The following is a 21,493-nucleotide window of genomic DNA, read 5'->3' on the forward strand; positions in this document are numbered from 1 at the left end:
CTTGGCAAGTCAGTTAAGAACAAATTCTTCTTTACAATGAGGGCCTACCAAAAGGTCTCCTGCGGGGACTTTATAATTTTTCTTAACATAGGACAAAACACACATCACGACAAGAGAGACAACACAACAGTACACAAAGAGAAACCTAAGACAACAACAGCATGGCAGCAACACGTGATAACAAAGCATGGTAGCAAAACAACAAAACACCAACATGGTAGCAACACAACATGGCAGCAGCACAACATGGTACAAACATTATTGGGCACAGACAACAGCACAAAGGACAAAAAGGTAGAGACAACAATACATCATGCAAAGCATCCACAACTGTCTACGTAATCTAGCATGGGTAGGATGGTCATCTGAATCAGGGTTAGTTTGGCATCTGGGGTGAAAGAGGAGAGATTATGATAGGGGAAACCAAGTATAAATGTAACTTTAGCCTGCAGCTTTGATATGTGCTAAGAGAAGGACAGTGTACCATCTAGCCATGCTCCCAAGTACTTGTATGAGGTGACTACCTCAACCTCTAAACCCTCAGAGGTAGTAATCACAACTGTGGGGAGAGGTGCATTCTTCTTACCAAACCACATGACCTTTGTTTTGGAGGTGTTCAGAACAAGGTTAAGGGTAGAAAAAGCTTGTTGTTGAACACTAAGAAAGCTTTGTTGTAGAGCGTTTAACACAAAACCCGGGGAGGTGCCAGATGAGTATAAGACTGTATCATCGGCATATAAATGGATGAGAGAGCTTCCTACTGCCTGAGCTATGTTGTTGATGTAAATTGAGAAGAGCGTGGGGCCTAAGATCGAGCATTGTGGTACTCCCTTGGTGACAGGCAGTGGCTGAGACAGCAGATGTTCTGACTTTATACACTGCTCTCTTTGAGAGAGGTAGTTAGCAAACCAGGCCAGAGACCCCAATACACCTTAGCCGGCCCACAAGAATGGAATGGTCTACTGTATCAAAAGGATTGGCCAAGTCAATAAAAATAGCAGCACAACATTGCCTAGAATCAAGGGCAATGGTGACATCCCTGAAGACCTTTAAATAAAGGTTAAATAACTATTTAAAAAAATAACAGAACAGGATTAAATCATGTTTTGAAGAGAACAATTTTAAATTGGCCCTGTTTTTTATAAAGCTCTTCACAATTCTTTTTCAGGTACCCAGCCAACAACCTCAAAGAGCAAGCAACGCAGATGCAAAAGCACAGTGGCTAGGAAAAACTCCCCAGAAGGCAGGAAGAAACCTATAGAGGAACCAGGCTCGGAGGGATGGCAAACACTGGCTAATTACCATTGGGCCTCACATCGTCAAGGGGCCTCATGAGTTGGGCATAATATTCTCCTTATTATGTTTTTATTAAAATAATTTCTCTGCTTGAGCCCCCCCCCCCCAAACTCCACTCGAGGCATACAAAAAAAAAATCCCCATCTGTCTGTTTAAGCTGGATATTTAAAAAAAAAGAGACCATGTTTGCAAACTGATATATGACAGGTATTAATGTCAAAATAGCATACAAAACAGAAGATGTTTGATTTTTCATTATATATTTTTTTGCTAAACAGCATTGCCACCGAGAGAGCATGCCTAAAATCACACAATACACCAGTTAAGGATTGACAGTAGTTTAAAACCATTAACACTTCCAACAACAGAGTTGGTATTGTGTTGTTATTTTTTAAACTACTGTTAACTCTACCTCTATGGGATTGGTGTGTCCCCGTGGGACAGTTGAGCTAACATATGCTAATGTGTTTAGCATGAGGTTGTAAGCAACAAGAACAACAAAAAAATCCCAGGACATAGACATGTCTGATATGGGCAGAAAGCTTAAATTCTTGTTCATCTAACTGCACTGTCTAATTTACAGTAGCTATTACAGTGAAATAATACCATGCTATTGTTTGAGAAGAGTACACACTTATGAACTTGAAAATGTAATAATAAACCAATTATGCACATTTGGGCAGTCTTGATAAAACATTTTGAACAGAAACTTTGCACATACACTGATGACACCTAGTGGCCAACATCTAAATTGTGCCTGGGCTAGAACAATACATTATGGCCTTTCTCTTGCATTTCAAAGATGATGGTACAAAAAAAATAAGGCATGTTTTTTTCTTTGTATTATCTTTTACCAGCTCTAATGTGTTATATTCTCCTACATTAAATTCACATTTCCACAAACGTCAATGTGTTTCCTTTCAAATGGTATCAATAATATGCATGTCCTTGCATCAGGTCCTGAGCAACAGGCAGTTAGATTTGGTTATTTAACTGGTGTACTAGCTTAAAAAGTGAGACAGTAAAACGCCCTTTGTTAATTGATTTCAATAATATATTGTTAGTTTTTTCAGTACATGTATATTTAAGTCACTTTGAACAATTGTTGTGATTTTAAATCAGAAAAACGTCCTGTAACGTTCAAGTAAAATAAAAAATATACGGGACCTTTATTTTGAAATGCAGCCGTTTGATCAGCAACGCCTGCTCTGTGGTAAACTGAGCATGTTGCCATAAAAGACAAGTGAACAAGAAAGGTAGGTCCGTGTGTGCTGACCCTTATTTTTTTGTAGCGTGTTAACAGTATTTCATGTTCGCGGTGTCCAGATTTCTAAATGTTTGTTTTTTTTCACGGCAAAGCCATTAAAAAACCGCGCCAAGTTGCTAGCTAGCCAAACGATTGCTTAGCATTAGCTAACTTTCAAGGTGAGTTCGAGGCTTCTGGCAGTCAGACAGATGTTCCCTTCCCCCATCTGCAGTTAGCTAACCAAACAATGACTCCATTAGATGGATATCGTTAGCTAACTTTACAACTAAATTGTATTTCCTGACATACTTAGTTAGCTAAGTTATTTTTCCGCGGAACTAACGTTAGCTATAATTTTGGTTTAGTTAAGTAACGTTAACGTCGTTAGTCGTCTCCAAACATAGCTAGCTAGATAGCCCGCTTTAGCTGTATATTCACATGTGGTACGTTAACTTGGAACACGTTTGTTGAGTAATAATAGCTAGTTTGTTGACAACGCAGTTAACTATGCTATTTAGTTAACGTTATTGTGTATTATCATTGGGCTAAATTCTCACGATTCTTGTTTCAGACTTCCCAAAATGTCAGATTCCGACTCCGGTCCAGAGTTTTTGGACTGCGACATCAGACACGGGGCGAAACTTGTGAGTAACAAGGATGGTTGACTGTAATTTTAAATAGTGATGTAAGTTAGGACCGGTGAGCTAACTAGATCCATTTGAAAATGGACTACTAATTCAATAAATACGTGGCAGTACGTCATTGACCTCATGTTCTTCCTCAGATCTATGACAAAGACAGTCCCTTTGTAGCCCTGCAACCTCCAGGTAAGAAGTACTAGCTAGGAACGAGTTCCTTACACAAATACCTAGTTAGCACTGACTCACACTAATTGTAGGTGGAAAGGCTATTGGGAGTGGACAGGTGTGACTCAGATCCTCCACTATCAGACTAAAAACATATCTATTCAAGGTGGAGGTTGACGATTACATGGAAAAAATAACATACATTTTCACCTGTATCACACTGTGTTTAATGTTGCAGATGTTATATATGAGCGATGGAATAAAATCCCTGTCTTTTTGAAAAAGAAGGCGGCCCAGTTAATGAAATTGTATGCCTTTTGGTACCACATTCTGCTGCGTCAAGAGAATCACAACACCACACGCTGGGCTGTGCAAGTTGGCTTCTTAGACTCAAAGTAAGAAAAATGACTTGCAAATTAATGAACTCTCCTGTCTCACATTTGTTGTTCCTTAGTAGTGTTAATGTGCATGGTTTTATCTTTTCACTTTCTCTAGTGTCAGCAATGACTTGAGTCTGAAGAGACTGCACAAGATAGAAATATTGGAGGCCATCCTCAGAGCGATGGAAAAAGGATGTGTAAGGTCTTTGTTACTATAAATGGAACCATACAGGAATTACAGTGTTGAACCTGAAGGCTCATGTTGTCACTTGTTTTCTCTTCCAGTTATTAGAAGATCAAACAAGGCATATGATCTGGATAAGCAATAAATTTAACTTGGTAAGTGTAATGTATGCCTATGGTGCACTGAATGCAAATATGCTGTATCATCACTGCTTTCTCTTGCTCATCTTACCTAATAGAGCAACATGGTTTCTTTTTCTAATATGGAACTATCCAACTATCCACTCAGCACAGTAATTATTTATAAGAATACAATAATGTTCTCTTCATGCATAGAAAATGGGGCAACATTCTACTTACGGTTTGTGGTAGCCAAAGAGTGGGGTGCCAATATTCATTGTTTTAACAACTCAGCAATTTTTTTACACCCTGCTGGTACATAGCCAAGCAAAGGACACCGAAACGTCCTGTTCTGTGCTCTTAAATTTGAATCGTTGAATACATTATAAGACTAGCTCAACCTGATTTGTCACGTGGAATATCTAGCAACCTGGTGCGCATGAACTTCCTGTTGATTGGTGTATTATCTTATGGTTGCCGTGGAGTTGCCTAGGCAGAGAGCTCTAAATATTGTACATAATTATTACATTTTTTGGTCTAGACTCTATTGCAGAGTTGGGGTAAAGGATGTGTATATATTTGTCTCATTGCTAGATGGTTGTTTGGATTCAAATAATGTAGCCCTGGTTTTGTTTAATCTGTTGGGAAGAATTACAAAAAGTACTGCATGCTGTCCAGAGATGGGAGAAGAGGCTCTGGAACTGTTCTTAACCACAGCCAAGATGTGGTGGCTATTCATGTGCTTTTCAGCAGCTGTGGCATCACCCAAGTGGGTGCTACATGTTTGGCAATTGAGGACCTGTACCTATGGAGGAACTGTCTGCCGGGGAAGCGGATGTGGTCTGGGCCTTTTTGTCAGACTTTTTCTCTGGCTGTACCATTGATGCCCCCTATGCTGAAGATAGTCTTTCAACACAAACTCCCTCAAACCCCACCCTTTCATCTGAAGCCAAAATGGGGGTGTTTAATCTCCCATCTGTACCATCTCAATTGATTTTTCTTGCTTTAAGAATTTTCTGTAATCAGCGCTATACAAGTTGTTATGATGGTGAAGGCTAGAAGTGTTTTGTTGACTGGTACCTCTCTGTGGTCAGCATGTGCCGGAGGTCCTGGACGATGCGATACGCTGGCTGGAGCGGACAGGAGAGCCACGCATCAAGCTGCGGGTTCAGGAGCTGGGCCCCATAGGGAACTGCTTTGCTGCCCTGCAGCTCATCTTCACTGAGTGTAAGAACTACTTTTGGACAGTGTCCTCCATTGCTGTTAATATGGTGGTCTGATGATGTACTGTCTGTAAGCCTCATACCGATGTGTTTTTACAGCCTTCTCACACTAGATCTTAACCTACTGAGGTCTGTTTAGGGCTTAGTGGTAGGGAGCTTGTGGAGTTTGAAAGGTGAAACATGGTAGATGGGCAGTGATAGGCAGCCAAACTTTATCAGCAGGGAGTCTTGTTTTTTTTAAGCCAGAATGTCTGGAGACTACTCGAATCTAATGACTCGGCCTTAAATTGTGAATCACTTATTTTTTTATTACATAAATAACATTAAATTCATTACATATAATTAATCAAAATTAAGAACTAATAAATGCCTTGAATATTATTTCTGAAACATTTGTATATTGTCCCATACAATTTCTATTCTTAACTGTTTTGTCACACGCGCCGAATACAAGTGTAGACCTTGCCGTGAAATGCTTGTAAGTAAGCGTTTCACGGTAAGGTCTACACTGATATTCGGCGCATGTGGCAAAGTTTGCTTTGATCTCTATTCTTAACTTTTGTCCCCGCCCTTCCCATCTACAATTCCCGTGTGATAACGACTTTGAATATTACTGGGCTATAGCCTAGAATACCACTGTGCAATTAAATATGATATTGTTTATCCTACTCTGGCAACTTGGTTAGCAGTGAATGGGTCCCAATACAAACATGAACTTCTCTCATCAGATGCCCACTATACACAGGCCATGGGAGTCGACAGAAAAAAAATGATGCGAGAGCTTGCACAGGACCCCAGCCAATGGTCTATTGAGGTAAGAACCTGTAATTTATAATGTTGTCAACCTTGAAGGACTCATGTCCTCGCTTTATTTTGTGTGAAAATGGGGACGATTTGGGGAATTTACAATCGTTCCGCTCATCAAAATAGTTCTGAACCGGTTCGAACCAAAAAGTACTGTTTATCGTTTTACCTGTATAATGCATTTTTATTTAGCTCATTGAATTACCCAATCAGTGGATAGAGCAGGCAAACTAGTTAACATTTGATGGACAGACAAGTAGCCTATGGTGCAAAATTTGTCAAATTTTCCAGTTCTCTGTTCTATTCCCTGAACCGGTTCTAACCCCTGATAACTTATGAACTAAGTTGATGGGTAGGTTAATTCTGACATGCGTTTTCTATTAGGATTTTGTCGGTAATTTTTGATTTTTTCCTTCCTTTCCTCAGAAAAGTGAAGAGATGAAGACTAGAGGAAATGATCAGTTTCAGAAAAAGAAATATGATGCAGCAGTCAAGTGTTACTCAAAAGCCATCAAATATCAGTAAGTGGTGTTTTTGGTGGTTTTAACATCGGATTTACGTACTATTGGAATGTTGGAGGACAATATAACATACGCCTGTGATTGCATCAAGTTAGGCTGTTTCCCCATGTACTCTTATCTGTGCATTACCGCTTCCCAATGTGTTTGTCACGGTACCTTTTGATTTAATTGTTTATTCAAGTGACTAACACCCTGCTGAACATGTTCATTTATGGCACCATAAATGTCTCTGAAGTGTAAATGCTACTTTGACCACTCATGGCTCGCTTTCCCATTTGGTCTGTCAAAATGGACCAGAATGGTGTACTTAACTACTCATATATAATATATTTTTTTTGTTCAAGGAGTTCTTGTTGGATAACATAATCCTATCTCTTTTTCAGCCCTGAAAACCACATTATCTATGGGAACCGAGCACTTTGCTATATCCGTAGTGAAAAATATCTGTAAGTCCTTCAAACTATAAACCTATGAACAAACCTGTTTGTGTAGGACACTTATACAGACTCATTAAACATGTTTCATGATCAAGGCATCATTTGTTACAGAAAAGCTGTTGGGGATGGAAAGCGAGCCACTTTAATACAACCAGAGTGGGCAAAGGTATGCAATTATCCCACGGCCACATCTGAATTTCCATTACGATTGCCCTCCGCTTAAAGGGATATTTATAGATTTATGAAGTTCCCCAGGGTCAGATTAACTTGTGGATACCATTCCAGTCATTGTGCTAATGCTAGTTAACAATTCTGCTAAAGCTAGTTGGAAACTTAAAATGCGAAGACAAATGGTATCCACAAGTTCATCTGACCCTGGGGAAGTAGATAAGTGGCTTTGTTGCCAAAATCCCTAACTATCCCAAGATCAAACCCACTGATGGTGTTGAAATGAATACATTTTAGTCGGCTCTGTTCTGACTGACCAGCAAGCTAGTTCTATTGATTTGAAATCAATAATATATATTTTTTTCAGTGAGTGGCATGAAATGCTCAACATTCTACAAAAAGGATATGGTGTGTGATTGTAATGGAATGTTAATGCCCAAAGTACTGTCATTCCTAAAATGTCTATGCTGTGAATGATGGCATCTTTCCTTCCTCTGGTCTGTGTATGGCAGGGTCACTACCGGTATTGTGAGGCGCTGTTCCTACTGGGGGAACACAAGCAGGCAATAGAGGCCAACGAGTGGGGCCAGACCCTGTGCAAGGCAGACCCAGAGGGCATGAAGGACCTGCTGCAGCAACATGTCAAGTTCAACATGGAGATAGAGGAGAGCAAGTGTCACCGGGCAGAGGAACGCAAAGGTAACGGGGAAATTTGCCCACAGAACTTAATATTAAAACCAACTGATCATGTAGGAAAACATAATTACTAGGATAAATTTGGAGATGATTGTAAGACTTGGCTCGTGGTTACCAAGATTAATTTGGCGCCTTGTAAATCACCCAGCGATTTACCATGACAAATCAAAGGGATGGTTAAAAACCCTCCCAACAAGCGCTTGTCTCATGTGCAAATCATTCTTCATGCGAAGACCGATGCACTGCCATAGATTTTTTGCATATCCAATAGCAGGAAGTGGGGGTGGCTAATCCAAACTTTGTTTAGTGGGTTCGGAAAGTATTCAGACACCTTGACTCTTTCCAGATTTTATGTTACACCCTTATTCTAAAATGCATTAAATTGTTTTCCCTCAATCTTAACACAATTCCCCATAATGATAAAGCCAAATCAGGTTTTTAGGAATATATTCAGACTAGGGATACTCCGCTATATCGGTGAACATATTGGAATCGGATAATATTATCTAAAAATGCCAACATCTGTATCGGCCGATGTCTAGTTTAACGCACAATGTCAAAGCTGACGTGCAAACCTAATATAACGAAGGTACATGACGACACCATGTAAAATGTTGCGCTATTACGTGCAACACAGCATCTAAACTGGCCCACAATGTCTGCTGTTTGGGTCAAGCAGTCGTTTGAAAGAGTAACAATTTCAGTGAGACAACTCGATGGTGAAATCCATTAAAGTTAAGATTATAGAATTCATTGCCCTTGACAATCAACTGTCCTGTCGTGGGTGGTGATGGCTTTCGCCGACTGGTCGAGCACTGGTTAACACTACCGAGTGTGCTATTTTTCTGATGTTACCCTACCGGAATTGCACAGTAATAGCTTCACGACATGCATACTATGGGACTTTGCGTTTCAAAGCTGTACAAAAGTCAGCCAACACCGGCCATGAACGATGTTGGCAATAAAGCATAATTTGTTCGACTGAAACTTCTGGGGTAGCACCAATACAACAGCATGAAAACAATGATCAGTAGAACCTGCAGTCATTTCCATTATTCTTAGCAAGGATTTAGGAATCCTTGAAAATTTCAAAGAATACTTGACTTCAGTTCATGAAATTAAGTAGCTGGCTAGCTATTTAACACTGTTCCACAAAGCTAACGTAATAAGCAGCCAGCTATCTTCATCCGGCAAGTGAGGCTCGATTGGCCCGGGTTATGTGTTAATTAAGCTAGCCACAACAAGGATTAGCCACAAGTCGAATTTGTGGTTTGCCTTCAAAATAAGTGTCATTGACAGTGATGCAAATTAATACATAGAATTATGACATACTTTTAATGAAGGCTAACCGCAAAGTACAGTATTGTGGCTAATCCTCGTTGTGGCTAGCTTCACATAGATGGGTCCGGCCGCCATTAATCAAACTATAAATTGGTTATTTTAGATGACACCTAGATGTTGTTTTGCTAACTAAATAGCTGTTTCAGTAGCTATAGAAAGTAATGTTTTTGGGGAAAAATTGTTTGCACCCATAAGCTAGCTTTTTCTAAATGACCACTGTAGGTGTGCAAGGCAACTTTACCTGCATCATAGCATACGTGTCAAATTGGGGATGGTGCCAGGTTTCCTCAAGACTTGACACTTGGCATTCAGGCTTAAGTTCAATTGGTTTCATCAGACCAGAGAATCTTGTTTCTCGTGGTCTGAGTCTTTAGGTGCCTTTTGGCCATCTCCAAGCCGGCTGTCGTACCTTAAAAAAAAAAAAAGTTGCTTCCGTCTGGACACTACCTTAAAGTCCTGAGTGGTGCAGAGATGGTGGTCCTTCTGGAAGGTTCTCCCAGAGGAGCCCTGGAGCCATGTCAGGGATCATTGTGTTCTTGGTCACCTCCTTGACCAAGGCCCTTCTCACCTGATTGCTCAGTTTGGCCTGGCGGCCAGCTCTAGTGAGTGTCTTGGTGTTTCCAAATTTCTTCCATTTAATAATGGAGGCTGCTGTGTTCTTGGGGACCTTCAATGCTGTGAAATGTTATGGTACCCTTCCTCAGATCTGTGCCTCAACACAATCCTGTCTCGGCGCTCTATTGGCAATTCCTTTGACCTCATGGCTTGGTTTTTGTGGGACCATATAAAGACAGGCGTGCCTTTCCAAATGATGTCCAATCAATTTAATTTTCCACAGCTGGACTCTAATCAAGTTTTAGAAACACCTCAAGGGTGATCAATGGAAAAAGGATGCGCCTGAGCTCAGTTGAGTCTCATAAACCAGCAAGTGATGCGCGTTTGTAAACCAGCGCGAGACCGAACAAGCAGTAGGCGAGAAGCCTGACCACGGAGACGGGTGACGCATACTTCATGAGCTGTAACTGAACAATTGGCATTTGGAAAGTTTGAGGTGCGGGAGAAAGTGTGGTGGAAGAAGTATTGTTAAGTTTCTTGCTATAGTAGCTGGATTGAATAATCTGTTATGAAATGTTGAACCAATTAAGCTGATCAAATAATTGCGTTTGTCTGAAAATTAGCTGGCTAATAAAGTCACAGCTAGCTAACGTTAGTAACCTAACCAATGCGGTATAGTATTAACAGGTATGACTCTTTACCGTTGTGCCGAATTCCCCCCATGTCAACATACTTAGTTCTTCATTGCTGTGGCTTGCTTGCTAGTTGAGATTTCTGCTTTTCATTCAGTTGTCATTTTAGCCTACATCTCAATGATCACTTCAGGCTGCATTTTATTTTTATGGCAATTTGATCGCAGGGGAGGCACTATAGTGATGTCTGGAGTTTTCGCTTTGGCTATTTGTTTTAAGTTTAGTCTAAATAAATCTCTTTGCCAAAATTTGTCAACTCTCCCATGCCTTATTCAACTAGTTTTGAAATGTTTATTGCTTGCCTACATTTTACTCCCTCTGTTTAATATAACACACAGATTTTAATGATACATTTTGGTTGCCTGTCCGGACGTAAAGTTTGTTCTATAGACATTTTTGGCTCTAGTGAAAATTTAAGGAAATTAGAAATGGGGTTGGGGGAGAAGAGTATTTCGGCAAGGCCATTTTCTTGCCTGCTGAAATTCTCCCTGCCGTCTAATTAACTTAATTTTATGGCTAGTCAAATACTTTCTGTGGCACACTACTGGTCAACATGAGCTACCAAAATGATTCTGAAGTGTGCCAGGCCTTGAAGTCCCCAAAATATGTGTATTAAACAGAGGGAGTAAAATGTAGGCAAGCTATAAACATTTCAGATCAACTACTAGTCAAATAAGACATGGGCAAGATTAATTTTGGCAGATTAATTTATAGACTACACTTGAAACATGGCCAAACCGAAAACTGCAGACATTATTGCCTCCCCTGCAATCAGAGGACACAAAGTGCTTTCTACTAAGATCAGTGAAATGTAGTCTTAACTGACAATGTGGTGAAGAGCAGAAATCTCAACTAGCAAGCAAGTTGCAGCAATGAAGAATTGAGTGTGTGCGCGTGTTCACACAAAGGGGAAGGGGGTAGTAGTTCGGCACAACACCTTTCCTCATGTTACAATGCGTTCATTGCTTACTGCAATCTGACATGTTAACGTACTAACTACTGTTTTCCCGCTACAGTATGTGGTTTTCAGAATGAGAGAATCAGGTCAAAATGAGGCGTTACTTGTTAAACAAGTGGATTTGGAGATCAAGTGTAGCTGGGCCTGGCTTATACTGGATGCCAATATAGGTGAAAGAAATGCCACACACTTTCCCTCTTTTAAATACTGTGAATAAAAAGGGGTATGCCAGGTGTACTCTCTGCCTGAACGACAACAAGATCAATTATGCCAACTAAGGGTATCATGCTCTGCTGGCACATTGTAGAACAGATGTCCACAGGCAGAAGTGTACAATGTAATAACATGCAGTGTAGCCGAAATATATTGCTTTTGTGTTGAACTTGACAGTAATGCGTGAGAGGGGATTATTAATTATTTTACTCCGTGAAAGTTATTTTTGCACATGTTGGCTCGTGCACTTGATCGACGTCTACTGTAGTGGGCACTATAATAGATAAAAAATATAATGCCTGTTTAATTATATTTTTACTTAGCTGTCATGGCTAACTGCAAGATACAAAAGAGTTACTTGCAATAGTCTAGGCAACATAACATTGCGTTCCTTACAATTTTTTTATTAGCCTTGAGTTAGGGTTACGTTAATCACTTTATTTTAGACTGATCATGTAGTGCATATGTTTTAATGATTTAATCTGCGTTTCCTTCGTTCTTTTTTTAGTGCAACGCAGAGTGTCACCTTGTTGGGCTCTTACCAGTTTGCATCCCTGCTTGTTCCTCAATTGTTCTAAGTTTATAGTTTGTTGGAGATCATTGTCTATGTATCTTTGATTTTATGTTTCTTTTCATGTTACAAATTATTCATTTCTAGCTGGAAGATCAAATAAAACTGCAGCTAAGAAAGTTTCAAGTAAAAGGTATGTACGGTATTATACAAGTGTTTACAAACCAATGGCAATCATGCATTTGTTGATAATTTTGATGTTGTTAACCTGGTGTTTTACTGTTATCTACAGGACAGAGAGTAACACCAGAGCAGACACTACAGAGTCACAACAGGCCGCTAAACCCACCAGTAAGGTTGAGCCTTCTGCTAAAAACACTGTTCCTGAGAACAAGGTCAGTTACTCAGACCCGAGCCTCAACTTTCAGTACCCTAATTTATGAATTGCATTCAGGATGACACATTTTGTCCACAACAGTTCTAGTAGAGTAAAAACAGGACTTAATCCAAGAGTAGTTTCAACTACAGCAACTGGTGATTGCTTTGTGTTGTGCAGTGAGCTGTTTGATAACATTTACATTTTACATTTAAGTCATTTGGCAGACGCTCTTATCCAGAGCGACTTACAAATTGGTGCATTCACCTTATGACATCCAGTGGAACAGCCACTTTACAATAGTGCATCTAAATATTTTAAGGGGGGGGTGGGTGAGAAGGATTACTTTATCCTATCCTAGGTATTCCTTAAATAAAGCATTGATGTCATCTCATGGACATCTCATGGACATTAATATTTCTAAAGTCCTGTTTGTGAGTAATACTGTTAGGCATGTTATGCAGACCAAATACACAAGAAATGTAAACAGAACATGTGTAACTGTTGATTTCATGAGTTGAAATAAGAGGCCAGAAATTTCCATACACCTTATTTTTCTCAAATTTGGTTCACAAATGTTTAAATCCATCCACTAGAAGTTGATTAAACAGCATGGTCATTACACAGCTGTACCTTGTGCTTGGGACAAAAGGCAACTCTAAAATGTGCAGTTTTGTCAACACAATGCCACATATATCAATCTTTTGAGGGAGATTACAATTGGTATGCTGACTGAAGGAATGTCCACCAGAGCTGTTAAAAGAATGGAATGTTTTAGAAAATTTGGCAGTACGTCCAAACGGCCTCAACCGCAGACCATGTGTAACCACGCCAGCCCAGGACCTCTACTTCCGACTGCTTCACCTGCGTCATGGCCAGGGACCAGCCACGCGTACAGCTGATGAAACTGCAGAAATTCTTTGGTTGTGCAAACCCAGAAACTGTTAGAAATCGTCTCAGGGAATCGTATCTGCATGCTCGTCATCCTCACCAGGGTCTTGACCTGTCTGCAGTTCTGCGTCATAAGACTTAAATGGGAAAATTCTCACCTTCGATGGCCACTGGCACACTAGAGAAGTGTGCTCTTCACGGCTAAACCAACTGTACCGGGCAAGATGGCGTCGTGTGGGTGAACGGTATCGTAATGTCAAAGTTGTGAAGAGTGCCCCATGGTGGGGTTATGGCATTAGCAGGCATAAGCTACGAACACAATTGCAATTTATCGATGTCAAATTGAATGCAGAGATACCGGGGATGAAATCCTGAGGCCCATTGTTTCTGTATGATAATGCACAGCCCCATGTCACACGGCTCTGGACACAATTCCTGGAAGTGGAAAATGCCCCAGTTCTTTTAATGGCATTCATACCCACCAGACATGCATTGCATTTGGGAAGTATTCAGACGCCTTCACGTTTCCACAGGTTACATATGTCCTCAATATACACACAATACCCCATAATGACAAAGCAAAATCAGGTTTTTAGAATTGATCAAAAGTAAACTTACATACTTTTATATAAGTATTAAGACTCTTTACGCAGTACTTTGAAGAATCTTTGGCAGCGATTACAGCCTCGAGTCTCTTGTATGACTAAGCTGGGCACACCTGTATTTGGGGAGTTTCTGTGTTGTCTCGGCTGTGTGCTTAAGGTTGTTGGCCTGTTGGAAGGTGAACCTTCGCCCCAGTCTGAGAACCTACTCCAGAGCGCTCAGGACTGCATCAATGATCTCTGCTTTGCTCCATTCATCTTTCCCTCAATCCTGACTAGTGTCTCAGTTGCTGCCACTGAAACTTCCCACAGCATAATGCTGACACCACCATGCTTCACCTTAGGGATGGTGCCAGGTTTCCTCCAGACGTGCTGCTTGCCATTCAGGCCAAAGAGTTCAATCTTGTTTTCATCAGTCCAGAGCATCTTGTTGCCTGTTGGCAAACTCCAACTGGGCTGTTGTGTGTTTTTACTGAGTGGCTCGTCTGGCCAGTCTACCATAAAGGCCTGATTTTTAGTGGAGTGGTGTAGGGATAGTTGTCCTTCTGGAAGGTTCTCCCATCTCCACAGAGGAGCTCTGTGACCATCTGGGTTCTTGGTCACCTCCCTGACCAAGGCCCTTCCCCTGATTGCTCAACTGTTCTTGGGGACCTTCAATGGTGCAGACTTATTTTTTGTATGCTTCCCCAGATCTGTGCCTCGACACAATCATGTCTCGGAGCTCTACAGACAATTCCTTCGACATCATGGCTTGGTTTCTGCTCTGACATGCATTGCCAACTGTGGGACCTTTATTATAGACCGCTGTGTGCCTTTCCAAATCATGTCCAGTCAATTGAATTTTCCACAGTTGGACTCTAATCACGTTTTAGAAATGCCTCCAAGGATCAATGGGAACATGATTCGCCTGAGCTCAATTCTGTCTCCTAGCAAAGGGTCTGAGATGTAAATACAGTATTTTATTTTTAAACCTGTTTTCACTTTGTTATGGTGTGTAGAAGAGAAATTCTAATTTAATCAATTTTAGAATAAGGCTGTAACGTGACTAAAGAAGTCTAAATACTTTCTGACTGCACAGTCACCCATTGAGCATGTTTGGCATGCTCTGGATCGCTGTGTTCCAGTTCCCGCCAATATCCAGTATTTTGGCACATCCATTGAAGAGGAGTGGGACAACATTCCACAGGTCAAAATCAACAGCCTGATCAACTATGCAAAAGATGTCGTGCTGCATGAGGCAAATGGTGGCCACCAGATACTGACTGGTTTCCTGATCAATGCCCCTACATTTTTTAAAATGCTATCTGTGATAAACTGATTTTATACCAGTATTCCCAGTCGTATGAAATCCATATTAGGGTCTACTGATGTTTTTTCTTCTCTCCAATTGACAGAATGAACTAACGGAAATGGTTGCATCTTGTGTTTTTCAATATTTTTTTCAGTGTTTCATCCCTCATGTTTGAGTTTATTTCTGATGTTTTTCATGTCACTGAACACAGGGCTTGGAAGTCAAGGTGGAAAGCCAGACACAACCAGGTAGGATGTTTTTGGCTATTTCTGTTTTGCTAGACATTAAGTCTTCTGTTTGGGTTGACATCCACTGAACAAATATATATACTCAATGTGCTATGTGCACGTCCCATGCTTCATAAGTTGAAAAATATCCCAGAAATGTTCTGTGCACAAAATGATTATTTCTCAATTTGTGCTCATTGTTTTAATGCTTGTCTGAACTTTTTATCCTTTATCAGGATAATTCATCCACCTGAAAGGTGTGGCATATCAAGAAGCTGATTAAATATGATCATTACGTGGGGGGGTGTACTTGTCTGTAATAAAGCATTTTGTGGGGGGAAATCATTGGTTGGCTAGACCTGGCTTCTCAGTTGGTGGGCCTCAGCCCACCCATGGCTGCTCCCCTGCCCAGTCATGTGAAATCCATAGATTAGGGCCTAATGACTTTTTCAGTTGACTGATTTCCTTATATGAACTAACTCAGCAAAGTGTTTGAAATTGAGTTTATTTTTGTTCAGTATAAATGGAAGCAAATATAGTTTGGCCTTTTTAGTTTTTGTGGTAAATACAATGCAGCCTTTTAGGTTCCATGAGATGCTTATGATAAGAGTCAGGTATTGACATACGCAGCTAACAAGTTCAGCCTATCACCTTTTGGTTGTTTTGACTTCCTTGAGCTGTCTCTTTAAGAACACACACTGCCACTTTCTTTGCCAAGTTGCTGTTTTTTTCACTGGGAGCCTCATGTTTTCAGAAGCTAACCCTTTTCTCCTTGGTGAAAGGTACAAGAAGAGCACATTCGGTGGATAATACCAAGGTGCCTAAAGAGATGAAAGTGTGAGTTTTGTTAGATTTGTTTTCCGGGTTTGTAATACATTAGGCTCACCTCACTGCCAGACCAAAAGACCAGGTCTGCTGTTGATTGGGGATGAACGATTTTTAAAGGAGTATATTGACCCCAAACGGGCATTACTAGTGTGTTAAAGTTAATGTGTATGAACAGTAGGGTGTTGCACGGTATACCTAAACTTCAGTTGTTTTTCGATACTAGAACATGAATTGTTCGGTATTAGATGTTTACTTTCGATTCATCTGTCAAATGTTTAATGTCATTTACTGATTGAATTGTTTTTAATGTAAATTTATATATCGTATTATGTAGTTGAAAGCAATGCGTTAGAAGCCTACATAACCAACCTATAAAGTAAAATGCACCATTTATGGCCAGCTATGTAAACGCTGACATTGATTTTTATTCTTCAATAGATGTTGTTCAATTGGTAATATTCATTTTTGTCTTCTAATGCCTCTTACCGGTAAAGATTTTCCATTACATGCTAGGACACTTTAAAATACAAGATGATACTGGTAGCTGGGTCAAGTGCATTCTATGACTACGGTTAATAATATGCCTTTCTGCCTTGGAATTGTGATACCAAACCAACAATTCTGGTATGACAACACTAATGAATAGTATGATGGCAAATTTAAGATTTTTGGTCCACCATAACAGTGGAAAATAATTTAGGCTTTATCGGAAGCAATGGATATTTTCTGCTTTATTGAACGCTACCAAGAATCTGAATCTGTTCTTTTAAAATTGTGTATAGGGAAAGCACATACGGCACACCTTTGTTCAAGTTGTGTGGTATGTACTTTCTTGCCAACTTGATTAATGCTTGACAGTGCTTGTCGAATCACGTGGCACACCAACTGCCTACTGCTCGGTGCACACCCTTGCATACTTGGGTGATTTCCTGTTTTTGGTCTGCCTCAAGTAACACTGGAGATATTCAGTTAAGTTTTTGTGCTGTGCAATTGACGGTAGGCTACTCAGAAGTTAGCATTGTCAACACCTAAAAGTGATCTGTTTCTTTTCAGTGAAATGGCTGATAAAAATAGCAGCAAACCGGAGCCCTGCTCTTCAGAGAAAACGAAAGGGAAGAACAGAAACCAGCAGTCAAAGGAAAAGGTAGACCGTCATGTAACATGAGGTCATTGTCACAAGTCAAACAGGATTTCACAACGCTGGATGCTTTTCCTTCCTTGTATTTCTTGCCATAACTGTACATTACTAATGGCATGCAAATGTACTGTGGCCTCCGCACCTTCCTCCTGCGAGTTTAACCCACCACCTCCCTGGCTCTGAAACATAGTTTGTACATTCATCCCATAATCATTTTTACCACAAAGAACACGTCAGCTAGGATTGATGCATGATCTCCTGAAGTAGTTTTCACACCGAAAGTTTTTTTTTTCTAAACCAACTTGTGTGATATTAGTGACTCACTGATACCCCTTCCCACTCAGGCGGTATCCGGCAGCTCCAGAGACCCTAGTGTGCGGGATGCACTGATGTCAGCTGTGCAGGATGCCCACATGGCCCTGGCCGACCAGCGATGCCGCAACGCAGAGCAGGCCTTCTCCCAGGCCCTCAGCATCCTGGTGACCAGCACACCAAAGGTACAGCACAGAACAGTGTTCCTCTCACAATCAGCCCTCAGTGACACCATCAGTGACACTATCAGAGGTGTGCGTCAACTTCAGCTCAAATTGTACTCCACTGTGAAATTTATTCACGAGCGTACTGAACACGATACAGTTTACCACAGGTTATAAACGGGAAATTACGTCATTAGTTCCAGTACCAACCCGTCTCTTCTCCTACCCTGGTACAAAGGCTGTATCTCAAGCCTTCCCACATCGTCTCCCTACCTATTTAATATACTTTATGGTCGAGCCAAGGTCTTGTGTAGATAAGCATTCTAGCTAGTTTGAAGATATAGTTCATTCATTTCTACCAAGGAACAGTCATTGTTCTAATTCTTGATTATATTTACACACATTATATTCAGTACTAGGATTAAGAAAGAATTCATACATATACAGTAACATAATAGTATTCTGATTAGTCAGTCCTGATTGAAATGTATACATAATTAATCATTATTGATAAAAAAATCCCTTAACACCTTATATTTTCACTGAATGTTTTAATAGGTTCCCAAAATGAGATTATCCTCCGGGCTGTGTTCAGTATGAAAAAACGTAGTATTACGTTCAATTAATCAAACTGTAGTGGTCTGAGTGTTTAGTTGGAAAACGTGGAGGGGTTGTGCGTTCAAAATGCACTGCTGCCCTTAAAAAAGAAACAATTGAGCAACAATCAGCAGTTGAAACTAGTAAGAGGTTTAGCTAAAAATCTGAGGGATGAGGCTGGAGAAATGTAACCACTCTCAAATTCATAGACTGCTATGGGTGCAAATAATGACCATCCAAGATAGCAACATTAAACGCTTGCAAATAAAGAAACGTCCTTTTTTCAGGGCACTGTCTTTCAAAAATAATTTGTAAAAATCCAAGTAATTTCACAGATCTTCATTGTAAAGGAGTTAAACACTTTTCCCCATGCTTGTTCAATGAACCATAAACAATTGATGAACATGCACTTGTGGAACGGTCGTTCAGACACTAACAGCTTACAGACGGTAGGCAATTAAGGTCAGTTATGAAAACTTAGGACAGTAAAGAGGCCTTTCTACCGACTCTGGAAAAACACAAAAAGAAAGCTGCCCAGGGTCCCTGCTCATCTATGTGAACGTGCCTTAGGCATGCTGCACGAGGACTGAAGATGTGGCCAGGGCAATAAATTGCCATGTGTGTACTGTGAGCCACCTAAGACGGTGCTACAGGGAGACGGGATGGGCAGCTGATTGTCCTCGCAGCGGCAGACTAACAGCGCCTGCACAGGATCGGTACATCCGAACATCACACCTGCGGGACCGGTACAAGATGGCAACAGCTGCCTGAGTTGCACCAGGAACGCACAATCCTTCCATCAGTGCTCAGGCTGTCCACGATAGGCTGAGAGAGGCTAGACTGAGGGCTTGTAGGCCTGTTGTAAGGCAGGTCCTCACCAGACATGGGCAACAATGTTGGGCACAACTCACCGTCCAGACAGGACTGGCAAAAAGTGCTCTTAACTGACGAGTCGTGGTTTTGGCTCACAAGGTGTGATGGTCGGATTCGCGTTTATCGTCGATGGAATGAGCGTTACACCGAGGCCTGTACTCTGGAGCGGGATTGAGGTGGAGGGTCCGTCATGGTCTGGGGTGGTGTCACAGCATCGGACTGAGTTTGTTATTGCAGGCAATCTCAATGCTGTGCGTTACAGGGAAGACATCCTCCTCGTGTGGTACCCTTCCTGCAGGCATATCCTGACATGACCCTCCAGCATGACAATGCCACCAGCCATACTGCTCGTTCTGTGCTTGATATCCTGCAAGACAGGAATGTCAGTGTTCTGCCATGGCCGGCAACTTGCAGGTGCCTTGGTAGAAGAGAAGAGGAACATCTTACAGCAACAACTGGCAAAGCCCATGATGAGGAGATGCAATGCAGTACTTAATGCAGCTGGTGGCCACACCAGACACTGACTGACTTTTGAAATTCACTCCAGAGAACACGTTTCCAGTGTCCAATGCCGGTGAGCTTAACATCACTCCAGCCGACACTTGGCATTGCACATGGTGATCTTAGGCTTGTGTGCGGCTGCTCGGCCATGGAAACCCATGAATTTTCCAGGCAAACCATTATTGTGCTGATGTTGCTTCCAGGGGCAGTTTGGAACTTTGTAATTTGTTTAAGCACCTCTTGCAGTGATTACAGCTTCGAAGTCTTCTTGGGTGAGACGCTAAAAGCTTGGCATACCTGTATTTGGCGAGGTTCTCTGCAGAGCCTCAAGTTGGCGGGGTAGTTTCGCTGCACAGCTATTTTCAGGTTTTTCCAGAGATTTCCGATTGGGTTAAAGTGTGGGCTTTGGCTGGGCCACTCAAGGACATTCAGAAACTTGTCCCGATGCCACTCCAGTGTTTTCTTGGCTGTATGCTTGGTTGTTGTCCTGTAGGAAGGTGAACCTTCGCCCCAGTCTGAGGTCCTGAGCGCTCTGGAGGATCTCTGTATTTTGCTCTGTTCATCTATCCCTCAATCCTGACTAGTCTCCCAGTCCTTGCCGCTGAAAAACATCCCCACAGAATGATGCTGCCACCACCATGCTTCACCGTAGGGATGGTGCCAGGTTTCCTCCAGATGTGATGCTTGGCATTCAGGCCAAAGAGGTCAATCTTGGCTTCATCAGACCATAGTCTTGTTTCTAATGGTCAGTCTTTAGGTACCTTTTGGTAAACTCCAAGCGGGCTGTCATGTGCCTTTTACTGAAGACTGGCTTCTGTCTGGCCCCTCCACCATAAAAGCCTGATTTGGTGGAATGCTGCGGGGATGGTTGTCCTTCTGGATGGTTCTTTCTCCAGAGGAACTCTGGCGCTCTGTCAGTCACTTGATTTCTTGGTCACCTCCCTGACCAAGGTCCTTCTCCCCCGATTGCTCAGTTTGGCAGGGCGATCAGCTCTAGGAAGAGTCTTGGTGGTTCCAAATTTCTGCCATTTAACAATTGTGGGCACTGTGTTCTTGGGGACCTTCAATGTTGCAGAAATGTTTTGGTACCAGTCTCGGAGCTCTACTTCCAATTCCTTCGACCTCATGGCTTGGTTTTTGCTTGACATGCACTGTCAACTGTGGTACTTACATTTTATTTTTTTGATAGATACAGGTGGGTGTGCGCCTTTCCAAATGTTGAATTAACCACGGGTGGACTCAAGTTGTAGAAATGTCTCAGATGATCAATGTAAACAGGATGCACCTGTGCTCAATTGAGTCTCATAGCAAAGGGTCTGAATACTTAAATGTAATATATATATTTAAGCTCTATTTTTACACATTTGTAAACCAGTTTTCGCTTTGTCATTATGGAGTAATATGTGTAGATTGAGATTTTAATCGTTTTTAGAATAAGGCTAATGTAACAAAGGGATACTTTCACTGGGTGTGCATTAGGAAGGGTGCAGAATAACTGGAAACTGGGGTGTATTTGTTACAAACTGATATTGGATGCAAATGA

The 21,493-nt window shown here is 41.3% G+C and overlaps 1 protein-coding gene across 5 annotated transcripts in view; it reads left to right on the forward strand.

Annotated features, from left to right (window-relative positions):
• Positions 1 to 2,479: 2,479 nt before the first annotated feature.
• Positions 2,480 to 21,493, forward strand: part of LOC123998767 (E3 ubiquitin-protein ligase TTC3-like) — a 31,147-nt gene continuing 12,133 nt past the window's right edge. Inside the window, exons 1-18 of one of the 5 annotated variants that reach the window (XM_046303897.1) lie at positions 2,480 to 2,552; positions 3,114 to 3,186; positions 3,327 to 3,369; positions 3,587 to 3,743; positions 3,844 to 3,925; positions 4,014 to 4,067; positions 5,126 to 5,258; positions 5,983 to 6,068; positions 6,485 to 6,579; positions 6,963 to 7,025; positions 7,128 to 7,182; positions 7,697 to 7,883; positions 12,298 to 12,343; positions 12,443 to 12,545; positions 15,522 to 15,558; positions 16,320 to 16,374; positions 17,419 to 17,509; positions 17,848 to 18,000. In XM_046303897.1, coding sequence (XP_046159853.1) covers positions 3,124 to 3,186; positions 3,327 to 3,369; positions 3,587 to 3,743; positions 3,844 to 3,925; positions 4,014 to 4,067; positions 5,126 to 5,258; positions 5,983 to 6,068; positions 6,485 to 6,579; positions 6,963 to 7,025; positions 7,128 to 7,182; positions 7,697 to 7,883; positions 12,298 to 12,343; positions 12,443 to 12,545; positions 15,522 to 15,558; positions 16,320 to 16,374; positions 17,419 to 17,509; positions 17,848 to 18,000 — 1,503 coding nt within the window. In that variant the 5' untranslated portion in view covers positions 2,480 to 2,552; positions 3,114 to 3,123. The other 4 variants (XM_046303900.1, XM_046303899.1, XM_046303898.1 and 1 more) reach the window with 4 other exon arrangements.

The sequence above is a fragment of the Oncorhynchus gorbuscha genome, linkage group LG16 (assembly GCF_021184085.1).
Source record: "Oncorhynchus gorbuscha isolate QuinsamMale2020 ecotype Even-year linkage group LG16, OgorEven_v1.0, whole genome shotgun sequence".
Classification (NCBI taxonomy): Eukaryota; Metazoa; Chordata; class Actinopteri; order Salmoniformes; family Salmonidae; genus Oncorhynchus; species Oncorhynchus gorbuscha.